At 38.0% G+C, this 27,439-nt stretch overlaps 1 protein-coding gene across 12 annotated transcripts in view; it reads right to left on the minus strand.

Annotated features, from left to right (window-relative positions):
- Positions 1 to 27,439, minus strand: part of LOC126248961 (CTTNBP2 N-terminal-like protein) — a 211,910-nt gene that overhangs the window by 89,816 nt on the left and 94,655 nt on the right. For all 12 annotated transcript variants that reach the window (XM_049950504.1, XM_049950498.1, XM_049950506.1 and 9 more), the window contains 2 exons: positions 16,401 to 16,561; positions 7,653 to 7,873 (listed from right to left, as the gene is read on the minus strand). In XM_049950504.1, coding sequence (XP_049806461.1) covers positions 7,653 to 7,873; positions 16,401 to 16,561 — 382 coding nt within the window. The remainder of the gene's footprint in view (positions 1 to 7,652; positions 7,874 to 16,400; positions 16,562 to 27,439) is intronic.

Here is a 27,439-nt window from a genome sequence, read left to right on the forward strand (position 1 = left end):
CAGATGAGCAGACTGTTCAGTTATAACTATAGGTTCATGCACAACATGTGTCTTCACAGTGTGTCTGACCCAGGATTCAGAAGCAAAAGCAACAACATATAACCAGGTTGCTATGTTATTGCTGTTTATGATGACAAATGATGCTTAGGCTGTGTTGCAGAGTGCTGTGAAGCAGAAGGTGATGTATTTGTGAACTTCATGGCACCAGCAGGACCAGCAAGATCATTTCATTGGCCATATTTGGCAGACAGGTGTTGGATTCCTTTTGAACATATTCTTATGACAGTTCCAGTTCCTACCACAGTGTCAGGAAGACAGTACAATTTGCCACTTAATGTACAGAGTACAGTAGCTAAAGTGTGGGAGAACTTCTGTTCGCAGCACAATCGATTGGTTTTTAGCAATTAAGGTGCAGTAAACATTAATGATAGGTTGTGTTAATCTGTCTATATGTTGTTGCTTAGTGATTAAACAGTTGTGGGAGAGGATAAGAAGAGGCAGAACAGTTTACGATATTTTTTACAAAATTGTGTTGTGGAACAATGGCCACATCACCAAATACATATGTCAACTTCCATTGTACACAAATGTCTTGCAATAACATGCTGAAAGTTTGAGATATATATCATTATGGTCTACTTATGCAGTGTGTGAAATTTAGCTTGGATACCACTTGTCCCTTTTGTGCTACCACACTTCGAAAATCCATGTTTTTCAGGTAATTTTTCAATTTTTTGCATTTTCGTGTGCATGTAATTCAGTTTTTGTGACTGATATGGGCAAGATGAGTTCTGTGTGTGTTTACGCCACATTAAGCCTACCACAAAAAAATTTATACCCTTTTTGAGTGAATTATATTTGGCATAGAGGGCACCTACAATATCTACCTTTTAACATGTTACATTTTTTAAATCACATTTTGGAATTTTCCCTTAAAAATATGTTGTTGGTGTTTTGATTCATGGAGAGTGTTCCCTAAATGGATGTTACTGGGTTGTAAAAATTTCACTGGACTGTGTGGAATAGTTCCAAAGTTATCAAGACCTGAAGTTGGGTCTGAAGATAGATTGCCAGATGCAGGTTGCAATTTCAGGGTCACGCCACCTTCTTTCACAAACCATAATGCTGCAACTAATAGGCAGGGGAAACTAATACTTTGTACACGAGTGTTCCACACATGGGAGAATTAGTGTACTGAATTTCAGTCAAATCTGAGACTATGAGCTGGAGCCCCTGGTTGAACTGACAATTTCTGCAGTTAAGCTAGGACTGGGTGTACGCTGACTGTTCAACTGAGAAAAATAACTTTGTATGTTGTGATATACAAGACCTCCCGACTCAATAGGATATTGCATTTCATGGAGGGACAGCACACCCTCATTATGGTTCTTTGAAGGGTTGCTGCTTGCTCATTTCCCTGACTCCCAATGCTACAATTTTCTCTGGTTTTGCAGGAGGAGGGAAAGTCTTTAATTATCCAAATCATTTTCTCTCTGTTAGAAATATGCATCCAATTTCTTCTCAGCTATTCCCATGCCTTCAAGTTTGCTTATAATGCTACTTTTATATAGTGTATGTTTTTCCTAGCCAAATCTTCAGCAGATGGGCAGGGCAAACTCAGCCAAGGACACAGTTCTCTCCTCCCTACTTGGACCAATTGGTCTGTACGACGATAAAATTTGATTTTTATCTATATTATTGTAAATTAATAGTTGAACTACATGTTTAGAGCATTTACTTTTAAAATATATCTGAAACTACTCTCAGGCTTGAAAGAACTCAACACAACCTTTCACTCAAATATTGATGTGAAATATGTATATGAAATGGAAAGATGTGGAGATGTATATCTGGACTCTAACCAGTGGTGACAGTAGTTCAAGTAAAAAGCTTCACCATGTTCTGGAGAAAAATCCTCATCATAGCATGACTGACTGAAATCCACCTGACGGTCTCCCTAACAATTTAATGTTGGTGTAATGATTTGTGGGAACTTTTGCCACACACTCTTCTTCTTCTTCTTCTTCTTCATCATCATCTTCATCTTAGTAATTTGGTGGTATTTGGCCTCTAGCGACCCACAAATTTGTTAGGTTCTCTTCAACTGATCAGCTTTTGAACATACACAGAGCATCTTCCCTGCCCATGATAGCGAAGGGGCACTGCTCATTGCACCAAGTGACAAGAAGTATTTTGGAAAACGTGCATCAATAGCTTGTTGCATCACATTTATCGTTAGATCTCCCCATTCCTACATGCTATCTCTAAATTTGAACACAGAAAGTTGGCTGTGAGTCATCTAGTTAACCTTACCGAGCGCTCACTTTGCCAGCTTCCCTTAGGGCATTGCTAAGCTCCAGATGCACACTGTCCGGCCAGTTCCCACTGAACAAAGTACTTGAGGACATAATGAGAGATCAATAGCAAACAATGAACCATGTTCAGAAAGCACAAGCACATTTCATCTAATAGTATAATGCCATTGGGCTGGCGGTAAGGACGTACAGCTAGGGACCTGAAAATGTAGCATCTATTTTTGGTGAAAACAGAATCTACTTTTTCTTTGTCTGTAAATGATTATAAGTTCAAATTCAAACAGTTACACACTATGTGCCAGAAGATGAATTACTGGTGCTTTGAAAATGGGGGAGAGAGAGGAGGAAAGATGTAAAATAATAATAATAATAATAATAATAATAATAAAAGAGAATAAATATTAGGTTGGTGCATAATTTCGTAGTGTTTTTCTGAAAGTTTAATAAACACAGCAGATACATACATGTAACACATACTTTAGTCATCACTAATACACTCTCCTTCAGTGTTTACAACAGTGGGGTAACGTTTTCATTCCACAACTGTAGAAATCGTGTTGTTTTGAGGGGAAGAACTGGTCAAGCACAGTTCAAAGCGTATTTTCATTTAGAAAGGAAGTTCATCGAAAACAGTTCGATAGAGAGCAGAGAAGGTGAAAATCTGAGGCCACAAGATCAAGCGGAGATGTACCCATGGCCACCCACAGATTTTCTTTTATTTTGGCTTAGAGCATGCCGTACCAATACATATGATTTTTGAACCTTCCTCTTTGCATGCAAATGTCACATGGTGGAATGATTACAGTTCATCACATTTGCCAGTTTCCAAGTATACTGATGTGAATCATTGTGGATTAAAGCATTTAAACATGCTTCTTCAAACTCCAAAGGTCTTCCCGAATGTGGAGGGACATTAACATCAAAACAATGCTCCTCAAAATGAAAAAACAATTTTATTGTCATGCTCTGTCCAATGGTATTATACCATTACACAGCGGAAATGTTTCTGGCTACCTCAGCTGCTGTCACCCTTCTACTAGACTCAAATAGGAGAATGTCAGAAATATTCTGATTTCTCCATTTGACACTCCATTTTCTAGTGACCACAGCTCCACTCACTATCTCAAAATGACAATATGTAAACTCAAATAACAACAGTGGAATACAAATAAAAAAGGCAGTTGCTAAATAAACCCACAGCAACCAGAATATCAACATAAATGCTAAAAACTAATGCACCAACCTCATAGTTTTTATTCAGTATAATAACAGCCTATTGACTGAAATGTTTGCTTTTGGAAAAACATCAATATTTCTTGGTTCTGAAGTTGTCTTCGATTGTTTTATTCTTTTGGTTTTTTTTAAGATGTAATAAATGATTGGTTCAGTTGAGAAGCAGAAGCATTTTCTTACCTGTGAACAGAGGGCTTCTGTGATTGAAAGCATTTCTCAACATTGTCTCCATTTTAATTTTGAAAGAAATTTCCACCATTTGACTGTAGATTTGCATTCATTCATTTCAAAAAACTGTGAGTTTGTCTTTATAGCCGTTTTTAAGTGTGATTTGATCGATTAGCCTTAATTACATGTCATCGTGGAAATGGCATATATCTGGTCTTTCTTGTGATTTCAAATTGCGCTTGAGAATGGCTAAAATGCCAAAATCATGATTGTGTGAAATAAATGACTACAAATCTACAGCCACATGGTGGAAATTTCTTTTAAAAAGTTCTACATGACTGTGGTCCCCCACAAAGGAAAAATCATTATCTTCATTTTCCTACCCAATTCATAAATCACTAAATCTGCAGAAAACTTATTTTGAGCCTGTAGCATATAAACGCTGATTAGCACATTGCAAAGCACTTGAATGAGCATTCATAGCAATGTGACCCATCCTTAAGAGTAGAAGTAGAATAGAAAATAACTATTCGAGCTCAACAGGAAGACCTTCAACAGGGTCAAAACATGTTATCTGATTTTGTTTTCACGTCTCTATAGTCATATGGAATGAGGGTTTTTTACGAGAGAATTTCTAGATAACATGCACAGAAGTATTTCAAATATTTTTTTTTTTAATGTTTCACGACATTTTATGAGATACGAAACATGGTTGATATAGCCTGCCTTGCTAGATGTATAGCTGAGCACAAGAGAGCTATCTTTTCTACTGGATACACTGCAAGACAGTTGACAATTGATTCTGCACCATCTGTATTGCTTCGTTTGTGACTAAATATATGTGCTTGTTGTGAAAGTCACCGAGTTTTCTTCCCTTCAAAAAGCCAAGACCTAGAGTGAAGGTATTTAAAAAGCATGTAATTGGCGCAAGAAAGAAAAGAGTATTAAGAATTCATCTGATTCATTGTCTACATCAGTATTTGATGTCCCAATAGTGTCTAACCTCTAAACTAGTAGCGATACATTGGGTGATGATGCCGTCACTACAACTGAAAGTGCTTCAAAAAGAAAACTATCTGGAACTAACGAGCAATACAAGAGATTAAATGATGGGACTACAAAACATGAGATAATTAATGTGGCTTTATTATCAGACATTTTGGTAAACAATATATGCTGCAAATAATGCGGAAAGTGTGGTGCTTCACTGAAAACAAACATACATGTAGGACCTGTTTGTGAATTAGAGTTGACGTGCAATCATTGCAAAAACAGTGATTTTTTTTCCCCCTATTCCTCAGATATTACTGCAGATACAGGTAAACTATATGATATAAATATTAGACGGGTTTATGAATTATGGTCTATAGGTAAGGGCAGGGCTGCAGGTGTCACATTATGTTGTGTGATGGACCTCCCTGCTCCACCCTCAAAATTTGACACACACAACATTGCAAATAGGCTCTGCTGTTGAAGATGTAGCACAGGAAAATATGAAAGATGCTGTTGAGAAAGCTGTTGTTGAAAATAATAACTGGGACTTGTCCACATAGTTTTTGATGGGAGCTGGCAGAAGAGAGGCCACACATCTCCGAGTGGTGTTTTAACAGCTACAAGTATGGACACTTGCAAGGCAGATGATGTGGCAATACTTTACAACAATTGCAGATGAAAGGATAAAATGAAAAATAAATATTAAGAAGAGTGCATAGCAAATCATTATTGTTCAAGTGGTGGTACGGAAGTTGCTGGAGTAACAAGTATTTATCAACGCTCAGTAATGTGATAAATGTTAGATACACAAGTTATATTGGAGGTGGTGACTCAGAGGCATTCAAAGAAATTGAGGAACTAATCCCCTATGGGAACATTTGCAAACTGTAAGTCTGTTGGCCACATTCAGGAAAGGATGGGATCAATAATTCAACAGCTTAAGGCTAGCATTAAATGCAAGAAATAGACGTATGAAAAACTGTAGATGGGAAAAACAGGCTGACAGATGCTGCTACAGACCATATTTGGAAGTGCTATGGTCTAGCAATATGACAGATTACAGCAGATGCAGAATTAATGAGAAGAGCTGTCTGGGCTCTGTTTGACACAGCTTCAAGCAAAGAGAATTCCCCATATGGACTACATCCAAAGGGGGAGATAGTTGGTGCAAGTACAACAGAGGCAAAGTAATAGAACAGCAATACACTACCCTCATCATTTGCAACCTGCCATAATGGGACGGCATAAAACCAATAATCTGAGACCTTGCAGGTATTAGTCTACTACAGAAATCTCTTCATGGTCAGACTCCAAATCCAAATCAGTGCGTGAACAATGTGATATGGAACAGACTACCTATAACTGTGTTTACGGGTATAAACTCTCCCCACTATGGTGTTTCTAATGCTGTTTCATCATTCAAACAGGGCAATATAACAGAGTGCAAAGTTTCATAGAAGAGGGGGCTCTGCATAGGATTGCAAACTGCTGCAGCTGTGCTCTGTTTGGACAAGGAACAGCTTAGGTCTTCAGATAATGCAGTAAAAATCTATTCAAAAATGGCTGGATAGCATAGTAGAGCCATCCAGAGGAAGCTGTTGGACAATTCGTTCATCCTAGCTATGGAACACTAACTCCATAGCTACGGAGCAACTCAATGCTTCTGCTTTTCAGTGAGTGGTCTCCTTTAATCTTAAAATACTTGTTGAAGTGTATAACCTTTTTATCATCCAGAAAAAATATAGTATCTCATAAACTAAACTTCTTTTTCCAAAAATGATTATTTCACTAGAAAGGCGGAGCATATGTCTGTATTCTGTGAAAAATTGAACATTGTAAACATAGGGCATTCTGTATGCCCGTAACATATCAGTTCACTGCAAGTGTTAAACAGGAACTTGAACCACCCATGGGAAGAGAAGCAGTGTGGGAGGGCAAACCCTGCTTCCCTCTTGCAAGGCAGCCAGTCTATACTGTGTTCTGTATTCCTGTGAAAGCACAACTGACACATGGTCACAGGGATTGCCAATCCCTTCTTCTACTGTGAGATCCATACTCAAGCCTCATTATGGACTAGGGTTAATCTCATCACTAATTTCAAAATAAGACAAGAAAACAACGAGCAACGCACAACCCAAAGTACAGCAGAATGCACGAAGCATTTGGTAATGGCTACGTGCAGTTACATGCTGAGATTGGCAACATTGTAGATAAAGTAGTTCAAGCCAAATCCCTACCAGTACATTACAAAACCGTAGCTGGAGACAGTCACCACCTGTAACTGCTATGCTGAAGTGTCAACATAGAACCAACTTTCACTAGCAGACAAACATACGCATTTCTTTGTTCTAAGATGCTAGGCCCCATAGCTTAATCCTATGTTTCCATAAACAGTGTGCTAGAGAGACCATTCAACAACCTATAGTTGAGGGGCACCAGAGCACAAACCTACAAGTACACTGATATTGCGCACAAGTGTGCTCTTTATTTTGAAAAAACACATTCTTATGCATATTCCCTTTCCAAATTAGGCTTCGCCAAATGTTGTGCAATACCATTAACCAAAATTCTGGTTACTTTTTCAGTACTTAGAAAATAAAGCTGTTTAAAACTATCATTGATCAAATAGTTCACCTGGATACAATTTGCTCTGAGATCACATTTATTAAATAATTTCGCATTTTGAAGTAGAATTCCCACCTATATTCACATTCATTGCAAATGCGATTTTTCATGTCCCTAGTTATGGCACAGTGTGTGCTTTCAACCATGGAGGTGACACTGTTATTGCTGTTGAAAAATTCTTGGGTTTCTTGAAACTGATATCAGTTCATATATTGAACAATTGCGCCCCCCCCCCCCCCCCCACACACACAGACAGACAGACAGACAGACAGACAGAGAGACAGAGAGAGAGAGAGAGAGAGAGAGAGAGACACTCACATGGAGGCTGAGGTCTTGGTGCAGTCTGTGGTAGTATAACCACAGGTTTTGCTGGTGGTTGTGGTGGTGATGTAGTCAGCACAGGACGAGCTGGTAGAACCATTCGTGGGGGGCTTGCACCAGCTTGAAACATGGCAACTTGATGAGCTTCCGCTAGCTGCTTTCGCAGACTGTCTAGTTCTCCTTGAGCTCTCTCCAGTTCTGCTTGCAGTTCTTTGCTCCTTGTAACATGGGAAAAATATTCAGAAACATGGTGACAGGTAGAAAGTTTTTCACAAATGTCAAACAACATACACAGAAAAATGCTATTGTATTAGAAGTCCATAAAATGTTTTTTTTGCCTCTTTACATTGTTACTTCATATGCTTTCAGCAGCAGCCACTGTCCAAGCTTCTTATGAGTAGGTCACAAACTTACAATCATTCAAACTTACAATCATTCAACATGTGCTCATTAGATCATCCTAAAACCATCCACACAATACTCAACTCATTCCCTGTGTCATGCAACATACATCCAGTAACAGCCTTAATTACTACATAGCAGCCTTAACAAATACCCAAAGAAAGAAATGATTGCTAATATTCAGTAAACAAGGTGGTGGTCCAAAGTAGAACTCTATTCATCCTTTTTTGTAGCAGACATGGTCCAGCACCGAGACAGAATGCAATAAAGAAGGTTCTTGTGCCTTCCTTTCTAATGGTCATTCAAATGGTACAGTGTACTCGATATTACTGCTATTTAATTTAAGTAACAGTTAGTTTCCTAATATTCGGAAATAAATCCTTTGTGGCAGCTGCTTACAGATGATACACCATCCAGTATTTAATGGAACACTGAACTAAAAATTAATTTTCCTTTTTCAAGACCTCTGGGGAGCAATAGGTTGGGGAAAGCTAAATAGAAGGGCTGTTGTTGTTGTTGTTGTTGTTGTTGTTGTGGTTGTGGTCTTCAGTCCTGAAGCTGGTTTGATGCAGCTCTCCATGCTACTCTATCCTGTGCAAGCTGCTTCATCTCCCAGTACGTACTGCAACCTACATCCTTCTGAATCTGCTTAGTGTATTCGTCTCTTGGTCTCCCTCTATGATTTTTACCCTCCACGCTGCCCTCCAATGCTAAATTTGTGATCCCTTGATGCCTCAGAACGTGTCATATCAACTGGTCCCTTCTTCTCGTCAAATTGTGCCACAAACTCCTCTTTTCCCCAATTCTATTCAACACTTCCTCATTAGTTATGAGATCTACCCATCTAATCTTCAGCATTCTTCTGCAGCACCAAATTTCGAAAGCTTCTATTCTCTTCCTGTCCAAACTATTTATCGTCCATGTTTCACTTCCATACATGGCTACACTCCATACGAATACTTTCAGAAACGACTTCCTGACACTTAAATCTATACTCGATGTTAACAAATTTCTCTTCCTCAGAAACGCTTTCCTTACCATTGCCAGTCTACATTTTATATCCTCTCTACTTCGACCATCATCAGTTATTTTGCTCCCCAAATAGCAAAACTCCTTTACTACTTTAAGTGTGTCATTTCCTAATCTAATTCCCTCAGCATCACCGGACTTAATTTGACTACATTCCATTATCCTAGTTTTGCTTTTGTTGATTTTCATCTTATACCCTCCTTTCAAGACACTGTCCATTCCGTTCAACTGCTCTTCCAAGTCCTTTGCTGTCTCTGACAGAATTACAATGTCATTGGCGAACCTCCAAGTTTTTATTTCTTCTCCATGGATTTTAATACCTACTCGGAATTTTTTTTTTTTTTCGTTTCCTTTACTGCTTGCTTAATAATGGTTCAAATGGCTCTGAGCACTATGGGACTTAACATCTATGGTCATCAGTCCCCTAGAACTACTTAAACCTAACTAACCTAAGGACAGCACACAACACCCAGCCATCACGAGGCAGAGAAAATCCCTGACCCCGCCGCTTGCTTAATATACAAATTGAATAACATTGGGGAGAGGCTACAACCCTGTCTCACTCCCTTCCCAACCACTGCTTCTCTTTCATGCCCCTCGACTGTTACAACTGCCATCTGGTTTCTGTACAAGTTGTAAATAGCCTTTCGCCCCCTGTATTTTACCCTTACCACCTTTAGAATTTTAAAGAGAGTATTCCAGTCAACATTATCAAAAGCGTTCTCTAAGTCTACAAATGCTAGAAACGTAGGTTTGTCTTTCCTTAATAGAAGGGCAAGTCACTCAAACCTCAGAATGAGAGTAACCTACAACAGGTGGGATAGGTTGGAGAAGGTTATAAAGAAAGACTAGGTCACTTATACCCCACAGTTAAGTGGGTTGCTCTTATCTTGAGGTTTGGGTGACATGCTATTCTTTTTTAACCTTCCCCAACATACCCATTTCTCCAACCCAAGGAAACACCTAATAGTTCCAAAAGTTAGACCAGTGCTTTGCTCCTTCTTATGCGTCTACTGGCAGTACTAAATATTTCACGTCATTTCACGTCATTTCACTGGCCAGCAATTCTCTCTCATAATTGTATTGTTTCTCAGTGTAACTTTTTTCTTTTAATATAAAATTACGTACACTCATTGGTGTATCCACTATAAAATGGCTTTGTAGCAGAGCTTGCTAAATTTGACTTGAATAGACACTACAGAGCATTAATTACAGCATTAGGGTGACCTGGATGAAATAGGAGAAGCAACTACACACACACACACACACACACACACACACACACACACACAAAGTGTGCATTTTGTGTAGGTCTTGCAGTGCCATTATCAACCCTGGGTTAACACAGCTGTAAGCTTTGTTAACACCGAGTTCAGCAGGCTGCTGCTGACTGAAATGAACTCTCATAAGAGTACAGTGTCTGTTGGTAAAATTGGGAGATGTGGATATACTAGACATGCCCACACCTGAATAGGAGAGGGAAAATAGGCTATCTGATCATCTTGCAGATAATATACTGCAGAAGGTGGAGGGGGGGGGGGGGGGGGGGCAGTGCACCATCACACATAGTAAGATCTCTGTGGATAATGATGTCGGAAAGGCACATCTTTTAGGTTAGAATCAGGCTTCAGGCATCCAGTTTTGAAAGAAGTAAAAATAACAGAAGGGGCCCACTGAATGCTTAAGAATGCACAGTAAAGTAAGGTTAGCCTATTTCATCAAAATATTAGAGGACTGAGTAATAATGGAGAAGAGCTGCTTTTCTGTTTGAAATATTTAGAGAGCTCTGAAAAGATAGATATCCTGTGTGTGTCTGAGCATCACATAACCCTAGGATTAGATAAATTACATATGAAAGATTACACTATCAAAGCGGCCTCATGCAGAACCGATATGGGAAAAGGTGGAGCTATTAATACATTAAAACAGAACACAAGTTCAAAAACAATGAGACAAGTAGATTCTGTTGTGATCAGCACATAGGAGTGTGTGGGCTTGTGAGTTTATGCTGAAAAATAGTTCACTTTCAAATGTAACTGTATTCAGATCCCAAACAGGAAATTTTGAACCGTTTATGATGAATCTGGAATCCTTACTGTGCTACCTGCCAGACTGCAGCACACAGTTACTAGTCTGTCGTGACTTCAACATAGATTTTCAAAAAGATTTTGATAGGAAAAATGATCTGGAGACCTTATTTGGATCCTACAATTTGATCTCAGCAATTAACTTTCCAACAGAGGTGGATAAAGACAGCAGGTCCCAAACTGATAATGTTTTCTACGGTGAAGCTCAAAGCACGAAAATAACTGTTTACCCAGTAACAAATGCTGATCATGATGCACAGTTAGTTAGGGTAAATAACACAGTGCCTACAGTATGGATACTGCTCAGTGGAAATCAGAATAATTAATGACTCTAGCACAAATACTTTTAAGAACAGTTTACAGTAGATAACCAGGGATGAAATTTACAATGAACCAAATGCTAACAAAAAAACCTTAATCTATTCCATAATAAATTCCTATCATTATTTGAAAATAACTTTCCGCATAAGCCGATCATAAAGGACACCAAATAGCCATGTAAATAACCATTGATTATTAAAGGGATTGAAGCATCTTGTGAAAGGAAAATGGAAATGTAGGGATCCTGCTGTAGTTGCACACTACAAAAACTACTTAAAATTACTATGAAAGATTATTTAAAAATCAAAGAACATGTACATAATGTCAGAAATCAGTAATTACAATAACAAACGTAAGGCTAGGGAGGACAACCAGCCACAGAACAAGACAGCATCACAATTGAACTGAATGGAAGAGCTATAAATGTTGATTCACAGGTGGGAAATGTATTTAATAATCATTTCTTAAATACAGGGTGTTACAAAAAGGTACGGCCAAACTTTCAGGAAACATTCCTCACACACAAATAAAGAAAAGATGTTATGTGGCCAGGTGTCCGGAAATGCTTAATTTCCATGTTAGAGCTCATTTTAGTTTCGTCAGAATTACTTCCTCAATTCACCGCCAGTTGGCCCAATTGAAGGAAGGTAATGTTGACTTCGGTGCTTGTGTTGACATGCGACTCATTGCTCTACAGTACTAGCATCAAGTACATCAGTACGTAGCATCAACAGGTTAGTGTTCACCACGAACGTGGTTTTGCAGTCAGTGCAATGTTTACAAATGCGGAGTTGGCAGATACCCATTTGATGTATGGATTAGCATGGGGCAATAGCCGTGGCGCGGTACATTTGTATCAAGACAGATTTCCAGAACTAAGGTGTCCCGACAGGAAGACGTTCGAAGCAATTTATCGGCGTCTTAGGGAGCGACTGGGGAAGACCTAGAACGACGAGGACACCTGCAATGGACCAGGCAATTCTTCGTGCAGTTGACGATAACCCTACTGTCAGCGTCAGAGAAGTTGCTGCTGTACAAGGTAACGTTGACCACGCCACTGTATGGGGAGTGCTACGGGAGAACCAGTTGTTTCCGTACCATGTACAGTGTGCGCAGGCACTATCAGCAGCTGATTGGCCTCCACGGGTACACTTCTGTGAATGGTTCATCCAACAATGTGTCAATCCTCATTTCAGTGCAAATGTTCTCTTTACGGATGAGGCTTCATTCCAACGTGATCAAATTGTAAATTTTCACCATCAACTTGTGTGTGCTGATGCAATTGTCCAATCACGTCATCAACACAGATTTTCTGTGAACGTTTGGGCAGGCATTGTTGGTGATGTCTTGATTGGGCCCCATGTTCTTCCACCTACACTCAATGGAGCACGTTATCATGATTTCATACGGGATACTCTACCTGTGCTGCTAGAACATGTGCCTTTACAAGTACGACACAACATGTGGTTCATGCACGATGGAGCTCCTGCACATTTCAGTCGAAGTGTTTGTACGCTTCTCAACAACAGATTCGGTGACCGATGGATTGGTAGAGGCGGACCAATTCCATGGCCTCCACGCTCTCCTGACCTCAACCCTCTTGACATTTTGAACACTTCCTGTAACAAAGTGTTTGAAGTCACGCTGGTACGTTCTGTTGCTGTGTGTTTCCATTCCATGATTAATGTGATTTGAAGAGAAGTAATAAAATGAGCTCTAACATGGAAAGTAAGCATTTCTGGACACATGTCCACATAACATATTTTCTTTCTTTTTGTGTGACGAATGTTTCCTGAAAGTTTGGCCGTACCTTTTTGTAACACCCTGTATAGCAGGAAACATAGGGACAAAAAGTTCAATAGAAAGATCACAGCAGTATGTTGAAGTAACACTCACAAAATTCAATCATATGAACGTACTACCAACTTCTCCTTCCGAAATTAAGAAAATTATGCAGTCTCTAAAAAATAAAGCTCATTTTATTTTGGTTGTATTTTCAACAGAGTACTAAAAATGTGTTCCCATGTAATAAGTCCCGCCTTATTTGAAATATGTTATGCATCACCAACTCGTAGCATTTTTCCAAGGAGACTGAAATATGCCATTATTAAACCCCTCTTTAAAGAAGGTGATGAGAAAGATGTCAATAACTACTGACTTGTTTCACTACTGACAACATTCTCCAAAATATTTGAGAAGATGATGCATTCGAGAATAGTATCTCACCTGAGCAACAATAATATCCTTAGCAAATCACGTTTTGGGTCTCAGAATGGTTGCACCACTGAAAATGCTGTTTACATGTTCACTCACCAGATTTTGCAAGCATTACATACTAAAATAGTGCAAGTCAGTATTTTCTGTGACCTATCTAAGGCATTTGCCTGTGTGAATACCAGAATTCTCCTAGATAAATAAAAGTTTTATGGGACTGATGGTATAGCCAACCAATGGATGATGTCATCTTGTTGGCATCTGTTTAAGGAGTTGGGTATTCTGACTACTACTTCGCAGAATATTTATTCCCTCATGAAATTTGTTGTAAATAAGCCACTACAGTTCAAAAGAAACAGTCATGTACATAATTACAATACCAGAAGCAAAAATGGCATTCATTACTCCACATTAAGGTTGTTTTTTGTACAAAGAGAGTTGCACTATGCTGCAACAACAATTTTTGATCACTTATACAGTGATATAAAATGTCCGACTGACAGGAAACTAAAATTTGAAAACCAATTGACAACGTTCCTCCTTGACATATCCTTCTAGCCTGTAGAAAAATTTCTGTTACTGTAATGTAAGTTACTAATCCGTACTCACCAGCTTTACACATCTGTATACCTTTTTTCTTTAAAAATGAGAGATGTTCAGAATGTAACCATACAAACAAATCAATTTGTGATCTGATTGTAAAATGACTCACAGTCCACTTCATTACAATCTATCATACAAAATGATCCAGGAAACACAGAACTAACTGTAGAATCTCAGCAGAAATAACATTGTCTTTTACAAACATCCAGTCTCCGCATGACTGTTAGTTTTTGTGGTGACCTTTAACTGAACCATACACAACACTGCACTGTAATCATAAAATAGGACTCGCGTGCTGATCTGCAAAATGTCTCACAGCCCCTTAATAAGCATAAGATGTGAAATATTGATAGAACATCAAAAACTTTGATAGTTGCTGCTGCTGATAGTGTGCTACAACTGTACAAGATTTTAAACAATATTTTTATTAAAGTTTGAAATTAATACTGATATAACACTGGACTGAGATACAATAGAAGCTACAAAACATGAAAACAGCACAGATAACTGGTAACTAGTAGAAATACATTGTGTCTTAAAAATTTCTTTTATGTCCTCATGTCACAGGAAAGGCAGTCTGTGGGCCACAGTAATCACATATTCAAGAGCTGCTAAAAACTCTATGTCCAAAGACCTAGACCTCATCCTGCTGCCTAACTATTCTTGTCACTTTTTGTTCATCTAATCATAGTCACACTTTTCTTGATACTAACCTCAAAATAGACCTCAAATCCACCAAAATGGAGGGTTATCTGGTTTTATTGCCGGTTGTAATTTGTTAACTACCAAACTTTTTCTCCAATACAGCCAAGACATTCAGGGAATGGATAGCTCTCACTTTACTTCTCCTAAAGCCTACTCACACAAACACTGCAGTCTCAGTATTCTTACACCCCTTTTAACTCGTTTCATCATCCCCCTCCCCTTTTCTCCTATTCTCTTTTCTTCTTTTCTTATCTCTGTAAGTTTTCATTTTGTGTAATAGTTATCATAATATAAGAAAGACAGTTACAGTACAAACAGTTTGTGTAATTTCATGTATCAATGAATGTCTACACTGTAAAAGGTAAGGTATTTGGTCCTAACCTGGTCATGGTAAACAAGTGAATCAATAGAATGAATTACTGAATGAATACATTCAAATAAGCAACGTTTGGTAAAACCATTGTCAACTTGCTCATTGATACCTTCACACTATTTGCCAAAACCCTACCAGCCTTTTGACCAAGAAAAAGTTGGAGTACCCGATTACACCCAATTTTCTGTGACCACTTCAGTTTGAAAGAAAGGTAATTAACCCCCCAATGCAATGCAGGTCTATATCATATCTGATCCAGTGTAGTTACACTTTTCTTCTGCCATGTGGATACCCAGACGTAACCTACTCAACAGCCTCAACAATTCATTACATTTGTTTTTCATTACACATTTATCTCTGCAACTTGGCAATCATGTCTCGTCACATATTGTATGCATTTCTCAATCTTATGGCACAAAACAGTTTTTTAAGGGAAAGAGTGCCTTGGAAATACAGACTGAAAGGTCCAGCTGAACATTTCCTAGCATCAACCACCTGATGATCCCACTCTAAACATTCTACCCGTTCACCGCTCACTTTCAGCTGTAATCACTCCCCTCTTATTGCTTGCTTGTCTCAGTTTTTGAACCCTCTTCTAAGTTCTCTCTCAGAAGTAAATGTACCCCGGGTGACTGAGTTCCAAATATTGTACCTTGCACCCTCTGCTCCTTTATTTTTATTAGATCCTGACAAAGTGTACGTCACTTCACAATACTCAAGACATTGAATCTGTTGTCCCTAACAAAGTAGTTCTCTGTAGCTCATCACAACTGTGTCCCTTGAGCTTACTCGGAATATCTGCAGAACAAACCCAATGCATTCATTTTTACAGTAACTATTTCTGTCTTGATATTCAGCACTCAAAACACAACTTAACAAAACGGAGTTGCTTGCAGCAGAGAATGAATGTGATATTATTAAAAACATTTCATGGTTAGATGCAATTTCTGAAATTCATTGCCACACTTTTTCACAAAAACTGAAACGTATGAAATCAAATATCAAACTCACTTCTTCTCTTCTTTGGCTACCGCAGCTTTCAACTGTTGTCGCTCTGTATCAAACTGCGCAAGCTGCTTCTCCAGTTCTGCCTCCATCTGTAATGATTTCTTACTTTCTTCCTCAAGTCCTTCAGCCATTGAATCGATGCGTCCCTTCTCCTCAGCAAGGATCTAGTAAAGCACAAAGTAAAAAATTTACCATTTAATTCTTTATGTTCTCTCTCTCTCTCTCTTACACACACACACACACCCACACACACACACACACACACACACACACACACACACACACACAGAGAGAGAGAGAGAGAGAGAGAGAGAGAGAGAGAGAGAGAGAGAGAGAGAGAGAGAGCTCAATTTATTGCTGGGTTTTCTCACAGGAGACTGCCAATACTTTTAATTAGGTCACACATACCTCACTATCTTCTGCACTGAAAGTGTATCTGACACAGCTGCTGTATTATTGCCAGACCCCAAACTAATTGTCTGTATACTGTACCCATGACAGCAACAGTGATGTCTTTACAGACATACTAGATAGAACAATCTCCCACTTGCAAAAATACAATCAACATAAAATTTTAATCTTTAGTGATATTAAAACTGATATTAGGATTACAACAACGAAGTTGTTATACTTGCTCAATGTCCTCAGTCACACTATATGTTTTGGGCAGATAACAAGACTATTACCATATCTGGAGAACGTTATAACAAATGTAGAAAGAAATACGTATGACTAGGGCTTTTTAATACTATGTATCTACCAGATCATGAAGAGAAATGGTTAAAATTGCTGATAAAAAATTCCACAGAACAATGTGAACAACAAAATATATTATTAACGATAATCATATCAATGCTTTCAGATCAGAGCAGTGTACAGTAGAATGGACCAACTTCCAGTCTCAATTTACAAATGATGGTGAAGCTTTTGACAACTTGGTCATTCTTATTTCTAATATCTTCAGTAAGTGCTGTTCTAAAGTATTAAAAAGTCAGCAGGGGAAACCAAGTAAAAGTAATCATAAAAGTTTACATCAATGGTTCACACCCGACCTCAAAAAAATCAAGAACATAGGTCATCAACCTCTACAGCAGATCAAAGAAAAGTGAAAAAGGATAGACTTCAGTACTTTCAACTAAAAAGAGATACAGATCAGAATTATAAAACAGAAATGAGTGGCAAATGGTAACTATATTCAAACAAATGCAAGGCTGCTCAGAGAGTTATCAAATTAGAACTGGACGATACTAACAGAACCATTTGTAATAGTACCAATATCACACTGAAGAAATTAATAACTTTTTTACTAATTCTGGTAACAAAGGTCATACAAGTCAACTATAAATGAGGCATCAATGAATATCTAGAAAAAAAAGGCTATTCATATTGCACAACATACCTGAAACATCTACCACAAAAACGACCCTAAATATAAGACCCCCCCCCCTTTTTTTGACAGGTTCCTTGAGAAAATTTATTTTTTAATGTATTATGTCTAATCAAAATTACAAATTTTTACTGATGTAAGATATATGCCTAAAAAGTTAACATGACAACTATTTTAAACTTACGCCATTTATTCATTGTCTACATTTTGATAATACAAGGAGTAACAGAAACAGAAATAAATTGTTTATATTAATTTTTTATCTTTACTGCCCTTTTTGTTTACTTTGCCTATCGTCTATGATATCACTATTTTTAACCATCATCACTGTCATCATCCTAACAGAACAGCTACGAAACTTATATCTATGTTGTCACAAATTTTTGGCTACTTCTTCCACATGTGTTGTGGTTTGTGAGGTTGTGGTTATGGTGGGACCTGAGAACACAGCTTTTTTTACTTTTTTTCAAAAAATACGTAACAGCTTTTACTTCTATACTGATCCAAGAATGCTATAATGTCTCTTGCTAACAAACATATCGTCTGTGCGCCGCGCTCTCACTGGCTGTGTAGAACCAGCAGCTGACACACCCCCTATTGTTCCCGTCATACTTCATGGTGAGCATCGACAACATCGCTGCAAAAAATACGTATGTATGCCACTGGCCTCCATGTAGACTTTTAGCATCTCCTGCATAAATGTATGCTATTGTTGAGTAACAGCCCAATTTTAAACTCAATTCTATTCTGAATCTGCAGTTTCGACATGGTTGATGCTCATAAAAAGCAAAAGTATACAGTACAGATTCCCTGTGTTAGCAGCACAACAAAATTGGCAGCCCACTCACCACCTCTCCCCACCCTGCACTCATTGCAGTTCTCCACCAAACTCTAGTCACTGTTTCCCCTCCAACCCTTCTGTAGTGTTGTACTTGAGCAATACTGAAACACGGACGGTAGTACTTCTTGGGTATAGGTGACATGTAACAACAACAAGTAATACATAAATAAAAGATTGGACTCACAATTCATTGCAATTCCTGCACTTTCGCTCGTCCCACAATCTAGTGATGTCTGTTGGCACGATCTCCACAAAGGCTCTTTCTGCCGTAATTTATTCTTGTGATAACAGTCACAGTCAGTTTAATGTGATTTATTTCATTTGTTAGACTTTTGATTCTGGATTAATTTTCTTTCTCATTTCATCTTAATCATACCATCATGTTCTAAAGCTGACTAAAAGCTGGTGACCTTTTTCCCTGGTGTTCTAATATGTGAACAGTGATCGAATTTCTCATTTGCAGCCCACTAGGTAAATCATTAAAATTTCTCATAACCAGTAGAATACTGAATAGTGAAGTAATAGTTTTCTGAACGACAAGATTTACATCTTTATTTAAAAAGCAGCATAAATGTAAAATACGTATTCAGTATCCATAAGTAAGTTTGTAAGTTGACAGAATTTAATGATATTTCCTCCTGTGTTTCACAAAATTGTCAATTTTTTAAAAACAGAGCATTAGATTGTCATTGTGGCTAGTTCATAGTTTCTCATGTATCCCTTGCACAGAGCATTAGTGCTGCAAGTGAAATGTCACGTGATTGTTCAAGCAAGGTCAATACTGTATCCAATGCTTCGCCATATTGGGAAATCTCAAGCCTATTCAAATGAAAGCATTGTTTGCTAAGCCCTACCCTTCGGAATTGTTCGAACTATATTGCACAAATCTCAATAGCCAAAACTTCATCTGTAAGTGTATGAGGATCTCTATATCAACCTCCCAAACAATGTAAAAATGTTGACCTCAGCAGCAAAAGTTTAATCGTTGAATATATGATGACCCTGTATTTTTTGAATGAGAAATTTGGGGAAAAAAACCCTGGTTTATAATCATGTAAATACAGTGTATTGCTGTCACTGACATTGCAGTAGCCATAGCAAAATTAGAAGACTTGTACGGTCTGTCAAATTTTGTTATTAAAAAGACAACAGACAGTACACTACAACCACTTTGTGTACTGATAAACTGGATTTTTGTGATTTGTTCTCCCTACACAAAAATGGAGACTAGCCAGGCACTGATAATTACTGTCTTATTTCTCTTGTATCAATACTTTCAAAAATAGTAGGACACAGCATGCATCAGAAAACTGAAAAAGATTTCATCTGCAATAGAACACTGACAAACACTCCGTATGTCCTCAAGGAAAATTCATTACACCGAAAGCAGTCCGAAATGCTTCGATGATACTCAGTGCCTTTGAAGCAAAACCATCTGCTGATGCTCAACTCATTGATCTGAGCAAGACATTTAACTATGCAAGTCATCGGATTTTAACAGATGAACTGAAGTGCTACGGCATTTGAGATACAGTACTTGCTCTTATAGAATTGTATCTTGGCAATAAGAAGCAGAGGGTACACTTCAACGATATGAGCTCTGGCTCCTAGATGAGACAACAGGCATGCCTCAAGGTTCCATGCTGGGATCCGTATGGTTTTTAATCTACATTAATGACCAACCTAGTATCAAGCCGTCTAAATCTGTTCTGTATGCACATGATACCATGTCCATTGCAATCGTAAATGACGTAAGAGGACCTAAAGGAACAAAGCAAGACCTACCTAAGAACTTCTAATACCTTGGTTAAAGACAATGTATAAACTCTACACCAGAATAAAACTGAAAATGGAATTTATAGTTTACACAATACCAACAACCATTTTATGACACGTAGATTCCAACCTTGGAACCTGGAAACAGATTCTATATGCACTAAATTGTCAAGAATCATATACCTACTGCATAAACTTAGAGTATGTGTGAGTAGAAACACGATTCTTAGCTCCTGTTATGTATTTTTTTCATAGTCACGTAACATACTGCGTACTGCTTTGGGGCACCTCCACTGGGGCAAAAAGAGTTTCTACACGGCAGGAAAAGCTAACAGATGTGTAGACAGCGTTTTAAAAACACATCCTGTATGTCACTTTTGAAAAAACTGGGTATAATGGCAGTCTCATCATTATTTACAGTTAACTGTCTAGTCTAGAAGAAAGAAAACTGAGAGGACTACACATTAAGGCAATCCTTTCATGCACCATAAAGGGAAGATTAACCAACCCATTACAAGACTAAGTAAGACTCACAACAGGTACACAAAACTGTTCAATGCACTCCCACAAAATGCACACACTACCTCATTAAAAACCTTTAGTAATGTATTATAAAGTTAGCTTAAAAAGAAGGCTTTCTATACCATAGAGGATTTTTCTGCTGTGCAAAAAAGAAATTAAATTGTAACTTATACTCATTATATGATTGTTACACAATCTACATGTTTTACCTGTTTGCTTTACTACTACCACTACTACTACTACTACTACTACTACTATTTTTATTATTTCTTTCTTTTCTCAGGCGTTATGTCTGGTCAAAAATGGAAAGTGGCGCGGACCTTGATCAAGCGTCACTTTCTTTTAACTGTACGGTATATGTTATATTGCATTTAGGAACTTTCGGGTAATTGAACATGTATCAATAATTACGGATTTCTGTAGTTGTATATATAAGTTTGGATGTAGCTGTATTGCATTGATGTACTGGTGGATATTGTGTGGTATGACTCCTGTAGTTGATAGTATAATTGGTATAATGTCAACTTTATCCTGATGCCACATGTCCTCGACTTCCTCAGCCAGTTGGATGTATTTTTCAATTTTTTCTCCTGTTTTCTTTTGTATATTTGTTGTATTGGGTATGGATATTTCGATTAGTTGTGTTAATTTCTTCTTTTTATTGGTGAGTATGAGGTCAGGTTTGTTATGTGGTGTTGTTTTATCTGTTATAATGGTTCTGTTCAAGTATAATTTGTATTCATCATTCTCCAGTACATTTTGTGGTGCATACTTGTATGTAGGAACTTGTTGTTTTATAAGTTTATGTTGTATGGCAAGTTGTTGATCTATTATTTTTGCTACATTGTCATGTCTTCTGGGGTATTCTGTATTTGCTAGTATTGTACATCCGCTTGTGATGTGATCTACTGTTTCTATTTGTTGTTTGCAAAGTCTGCATTTATCTGTTGTGGTATTGGGATCTTTAATAATATGCTTGCTGTAATATCTGGTGTTTATTGTTTGATCCTGTATTGCAATCATGAATCCTTCCGTCTCACTGTATAGCCATGTGTTGGATGCGTCTTGATCGATGTGTGGCTGTGTTAGATGATACGGGTGCTTGCCATGTAGTGCCTTCCCCTTCCAATTTACTTTCTTCGTATCTGTTGATGTTATGTGATCTAAAGGGTTGTAGAAGTGGTTATGAAATTGCAGTGGTGTAGCAGATGTATTTATATGAGTGATTGCTTTGTGTATTTTGCTGATTTCTGCTCGTTCTAGAAAGAATTTTCTTAAATTGTCTACCTGTCCATAATGTAGGTTTTTTATATCGATAAATTCCCTTCCTCCTTACTTTCTGCTTAATGTGAATCTTTCTGTTGCTGAATGTATGTGATGTATTCTATATTTGTGGCATTGTGATCGTGTAAGTGTATTGAGTGCTTCTAGGTCTGTGTTACTCCATTTCACTACTCCAAATGAGTAGGTCAATATTGGTATAGCATAAGTATTTATAGCTTTTGTCTTGTTTCTTGCTGTCAATTCTGTTTTCAGTATTTTTGTTAGTCTTTGTCTATATTTTTCTTTTAGTTCTTCTTTAATATTTGTATTATCTATTCCTATTTTTTGTCTGTATCCTAGATATTTATAGGCATCTGTTTTTTCCATCCCTTCTATGCAGTCACTGTGGTTATCCAATATGTAATCTTCTTGTTTAGTGTGTTTTCCCTTGACTATGCTATTTTTCTTACATTTGTCTGTTCCAAAAGCCATATTTATATCATTGCTGAATACTTCTGTTATCTTTAGTAATTGGTTGAGTTGTTGATTTGTTGCTGCCAGTAGTTTTAGATCATCCATGTACAGCAAATGAGTGATTTTGTGTGGGTATGTTCCAGTAATATTGTATCCATAATTTGTATTATTTAGCATGTTGGATAGTGGGTTCAGAGCAAGGCAGAACCAGAAAGGACTTAATGAATCTCCTTGGTATATTCCACGCTTAATCTGTATTGGCTGTGATGTGATGATATTTGAATTTATTTGGATATTAAGTGTGGTTTTCCAATTTTTCATTACTATGTTTAGGAACTGTATCAATTTAGGATCTACTTTGTATATTTCCAATATTTGTAGTAACCATGAGTGGGGTACACTATCAAAAGCTTTTTCGTAATCAATGTATGCGTAGTGTAGCGACCTTTGTTTAGTTTTAGCTTGATATGTCACCTCTGCATCTATTATCAGTTGCTCTTTACATCCTCGTGCTCCTTTGCAACAGTCTTTTTGTTCTTCATTTATAATTTTGTTCTGTGTTGTATGTGTCAATAATTTCTGTGTAATGACTGAAGTTAATATTTTGTATATTGTTGGTAGGCATGTTATGGGGCGATATTTAGCTGGGTTTGGTGTGTCTGCTTGATCTTTAGGTTTCAGATAAGTTATTCCATGTGTAAGTGTATCAGGGAATGTGTATGGGTCTGCAATGTAACTTTTAAATAATTTAGTTAGATGTGAATGTGTTGAGGTGAACTTCTTTAGCCAGAAATTTGCTATTTTATCTTTTCCGGGGGCTTTCCAATTGTGAGTAGAATTAATAGCTTGGGTGACTTCATGTTGCAAAATTATCACTTCAGGCATTTGTGGTATCATCTTGTATGTGTCTGTTTCTGCTTGTATCCACCGTGCATGCCTGTTATGTTGTACTGGGTTTGACCATATGTTGCTCCAGAAGTGTTCCATGTCTGTTATGTTTGGTGGATTGTCTATTTTAATGTGTGTGTTATCTATTGTCTGGTAAAATTTCTTTTGGTTTGTGTTGAATGTTTGGTTTTGTTTCCTTCTATTTTCACTTTTTTTGTATCTTCTGAGTCGTTTGGCTAATGCTTGTAATTTCTGCTTCTTTTCGTCTAATTGCTCTGTCGCTTCTTGTTGTGAGATTTTACCTAACCTTTTTCGTTTTTTTTCCGAGATTTCATTTCTTATAAATTGTGTTAGCTCTCCGATGTCTTTTCTCAGTTTTTCTATTCTGATCTGTAGCCTGTGTTGCCATGCTGGTTTTGTGGGTTTCTTCTGTGTGTTGGTTGGTTCTGATCTCTGTCTAGTGTGTATATTTAGTGTAGTGAGTGCTCCTATATAAACCAGTAGTTGTAACTCTTCCATAGTTGTGTTTTCATTTATTTTGTTGTGTATGATTGTGTTCATAGTTTTTATTGTTGTTTCGACTTGTGGGTTATTTGGTGGTCTATGCAAGAATGGTCTTATGTCTGTATTTGTGTCTTTGTATTCTATATATGTTAGCTGAAATTTTTCTTCTATATCTAGCATCTGTGTCACTTCGTGTTCTACTTGTGCTTGTTCTGGTGGCTGTCTTAAGATTTCGTTTTCCTCTGATTGTTTAATTGATGCGTGTTGTTCTTTGTTTGTTTGCTCTGGGATGTTTGAGTCCATTACTGTATTTTCTTCTTCTTCTGATTGCACATTATTTTGTTCCAGTATTTGTTGTACTTCTTGTTTGATGTTTTCTAATTCTGACTGGGGTATCCTGTTATTTTTGATTATTACACGGATCTGATCAGCTAGTCGTTGTTCTGTTAAAAATTTTAATTCTGGGTATCTGGTAATAAATGTTGTGTATACTTGTGATCTGTATCCAGTTGTGTTGGTTCCTAGGTTTGTTGCTTGGTAATAACAGAACATGAGGTGTCGATTAACTTCATCTGACCATCTCATCCTCTGTCTTTGTTTTCCTTCTAGGGTGGTTGCAGGAAGCATATCCTGCAAAACACCTCTATTTGGATTTAAATCATTTTCCAGTTGGCTAGCAGTCTCGTTACCATTGTGGGCGGGCATAGGGTTCAAGCGTCGTCCCCGACCATGACGGCGCTTGTCCGAGGCTTCTTTAGTTCTGTCCTGAACCAACTAATCACACTAAAAGGGGGGGTTAGCCCTATTAGTGGTTTGTTCTTTTCGTCGCCTTTTACGACTGGCAGAACATACCGGAGGCCTATTCTTTATTATTATTATTATTATTATTATTATTATTATTATTATTATAAGTACCATTATTTATTATGCAGTTTTAAAGAACTATTAACATCAGTAGCATGCCACACGTACGAAGATAAAATAAATAAATGTCTGTTTCTGAAACAGTTCCATTCCTAGAAAACAGCATGTTGATTTTGTGCTTAAGGCTATACATGCCAAATGATTTCAAATACTGTAGGTCAATAATGGTATGTGTGTGTGTGTGTGTGTGTGTGTATGTGTGTGTGTGTGTGTGTGTGTGTGTTTTTCACTAACTATTGCCAGCAAGAATAACTCCAATAGTACGGACAGGGACAAACGTCTGTGAGACAAAAGTTGCATGGGACTACGGGGGGCCATAATTTGACAGTTTTTTGTTGCTAGGTGGGGTCGCTTCAGAGATATGAAGGTCAACTTTATTTTTTAAATGGGATGCTATAGTTTGGTACTTATTTTCTGATAGCAGCCATCGAGATGAATCCAATGATGTGTAACAGTAAGGTCTTTGAAGGTCAATTAAGGTCAAAAAGGTGACATGAACGTCCATTTACAGAAGGTGTTCGAAGTGATGACCACTGGTATCAATGCAGTGTTGCAATCTTATCATCAGGGATTGAGTGGTATTCCTTATCACATCAGCACTTATCGAAGCACATGCTCCGACAATTCTCTCTCGCGTATCTTCAGGTGTAGTGGGAACATCTTTATAAACAATGTCTTTTACAAATCTCAATAAGAAAAAATCCAGAGGCGTTAAATCTGGCGAACGAACCGAGCACGACACATCTCTTCCATGTCCAATCGAACAACATGCGAACTGTCTCTGCAACTAATTTCTAGTCATCAGCGAAAAATGTGGCTGACAACCATCGTGTTGATACCATCTACATCTACGAGGGAAAAATTACTGCCTATATGCCTCTGTACGAGCCCTAATCTCTCTTATCTTATCTTTGTGGTCTTTCTGCGAAATGTAAGTTGGCGGCAGTAAAATTGTACTGCAGTCAGCCTCAAATGCTGGTTCTCTAAATTTCCTCAGTAGCGATTCACGAAAAGAACGCCTCCTTTCCTTGAGACTCCCACCTGAGTTCCTGAAGCATTTCCGTAACACTCGCGTGATGATCAAACCTACCAGTAACAAATCTAGCAGCCCGCCTCTGAATTGCTTCTATGTCCTGCCTCAATCCGACCTGATAGGGATCCCAAACACTCGAGCAGTACTCAAGAATAGGTTGTATTAGTGTTTTATAAGCGGTCTCCTTTACAGATGAACCACATCTTCCCAAAATTCTACCAGTGAACCGAAGACGACTATCCACCTTCCCCACAACTGCCATTATATGCTTGTCCCACTTCATCGCTCTGCAATGTTACACCCAAATATTTAATCGACATGACTGTGTCAAGCGCTACACTACTAATGGAGTATTCAAACATTATAGGATTCTTTTTCCTATTCATCTGCATTAATTTACATTTATCTATATTTAGAGTTAGCTGCCATTCTTTACACCAATCACAAATCCTGTCCAAGTCATCTTGTATCCTCCTACAGTCACTCAACGACAACACCTTCCCGTGCACCACAGCAAACAGCCACACATTGCTATCCACCCTATCCAAAAAATCATTCATGTAGATAGAAAACAACAGCGGACATACCACACTTCCCTGGGGCACTCCGATGAACACTCATCATCGAGGACAATGTACTGGGTTCTATTACTTAAGAAGTCTTCAGGCCACTCACATACTTGAGAACCAATCCCATATGCTCGTACGTTAGTTAGGAGTCTGCGTTGGGGCACCGAGTCAAACGCTTTCCGGAAGTCAAGGAATATGGCATCCGTCTGATACTCTTCATCCATGGTTCGCAATACCACATTCTGTTCCTTGTTACTAAAGGTATTTCTTCCAATAATAGACCTAATGTTTCTTGCAGGAATGTGGTGTACTTCCTACCATTAAGATTTCCTTCGATGAAATAGGGGCCTGTAATTCTGTCTTCCAGAACCTCATACCACACATTCACCGACCACGGTTTTTGGTGTGCAACTTGCCGCAGCCAACATGGATTTTTAGTTGCCCAATAATGCATGTTATGCAAATTAACATTTCCATGGTTTGTGAATGTAACACTGTCACTAAATAAAATCAAATTAATGAATGTGTCATCCCTCTGAATCTGAAGTTGAGCGCATCAGCAAAATTCAATGCAACGCATACAATCCACACCAGTTGATTCTTGGTGGAGACTGATATGGCAAGGATGATATTTATGGTGATGCAGAACATGAACAACACTACTCTGGCTCATGCCAGATTCCCTTCTGATCTGACACGAACTAACACAAGGATCTCAAACCACAGTGGCTAGAGAACCAATTTCCGTATCCTCGTTAGTAACTTCCCTTTGCCGGATATGTTTCGATATGTGTTAAAGATCCAGTTGTTCTTAATTTATCATGCACATATTTAAATGTATGATGTGTAGTGTGAGTACAT

Source organism: Schistocerca nitens, chromosome 3, assembly GCF_023898315.1.
Source record: "Schistocerca nitens isolate TAMUIC-IGC-003100 chromosome 3, iqSchNite1.1, whole genome shotgun sequence".
Classification (NCBI taxonomy): Eukaryota; Metazoa; Arthropoda; class Insecta; order Orthoptera; family Acrididae; genus Schistocerca; species Schistocerca nitens.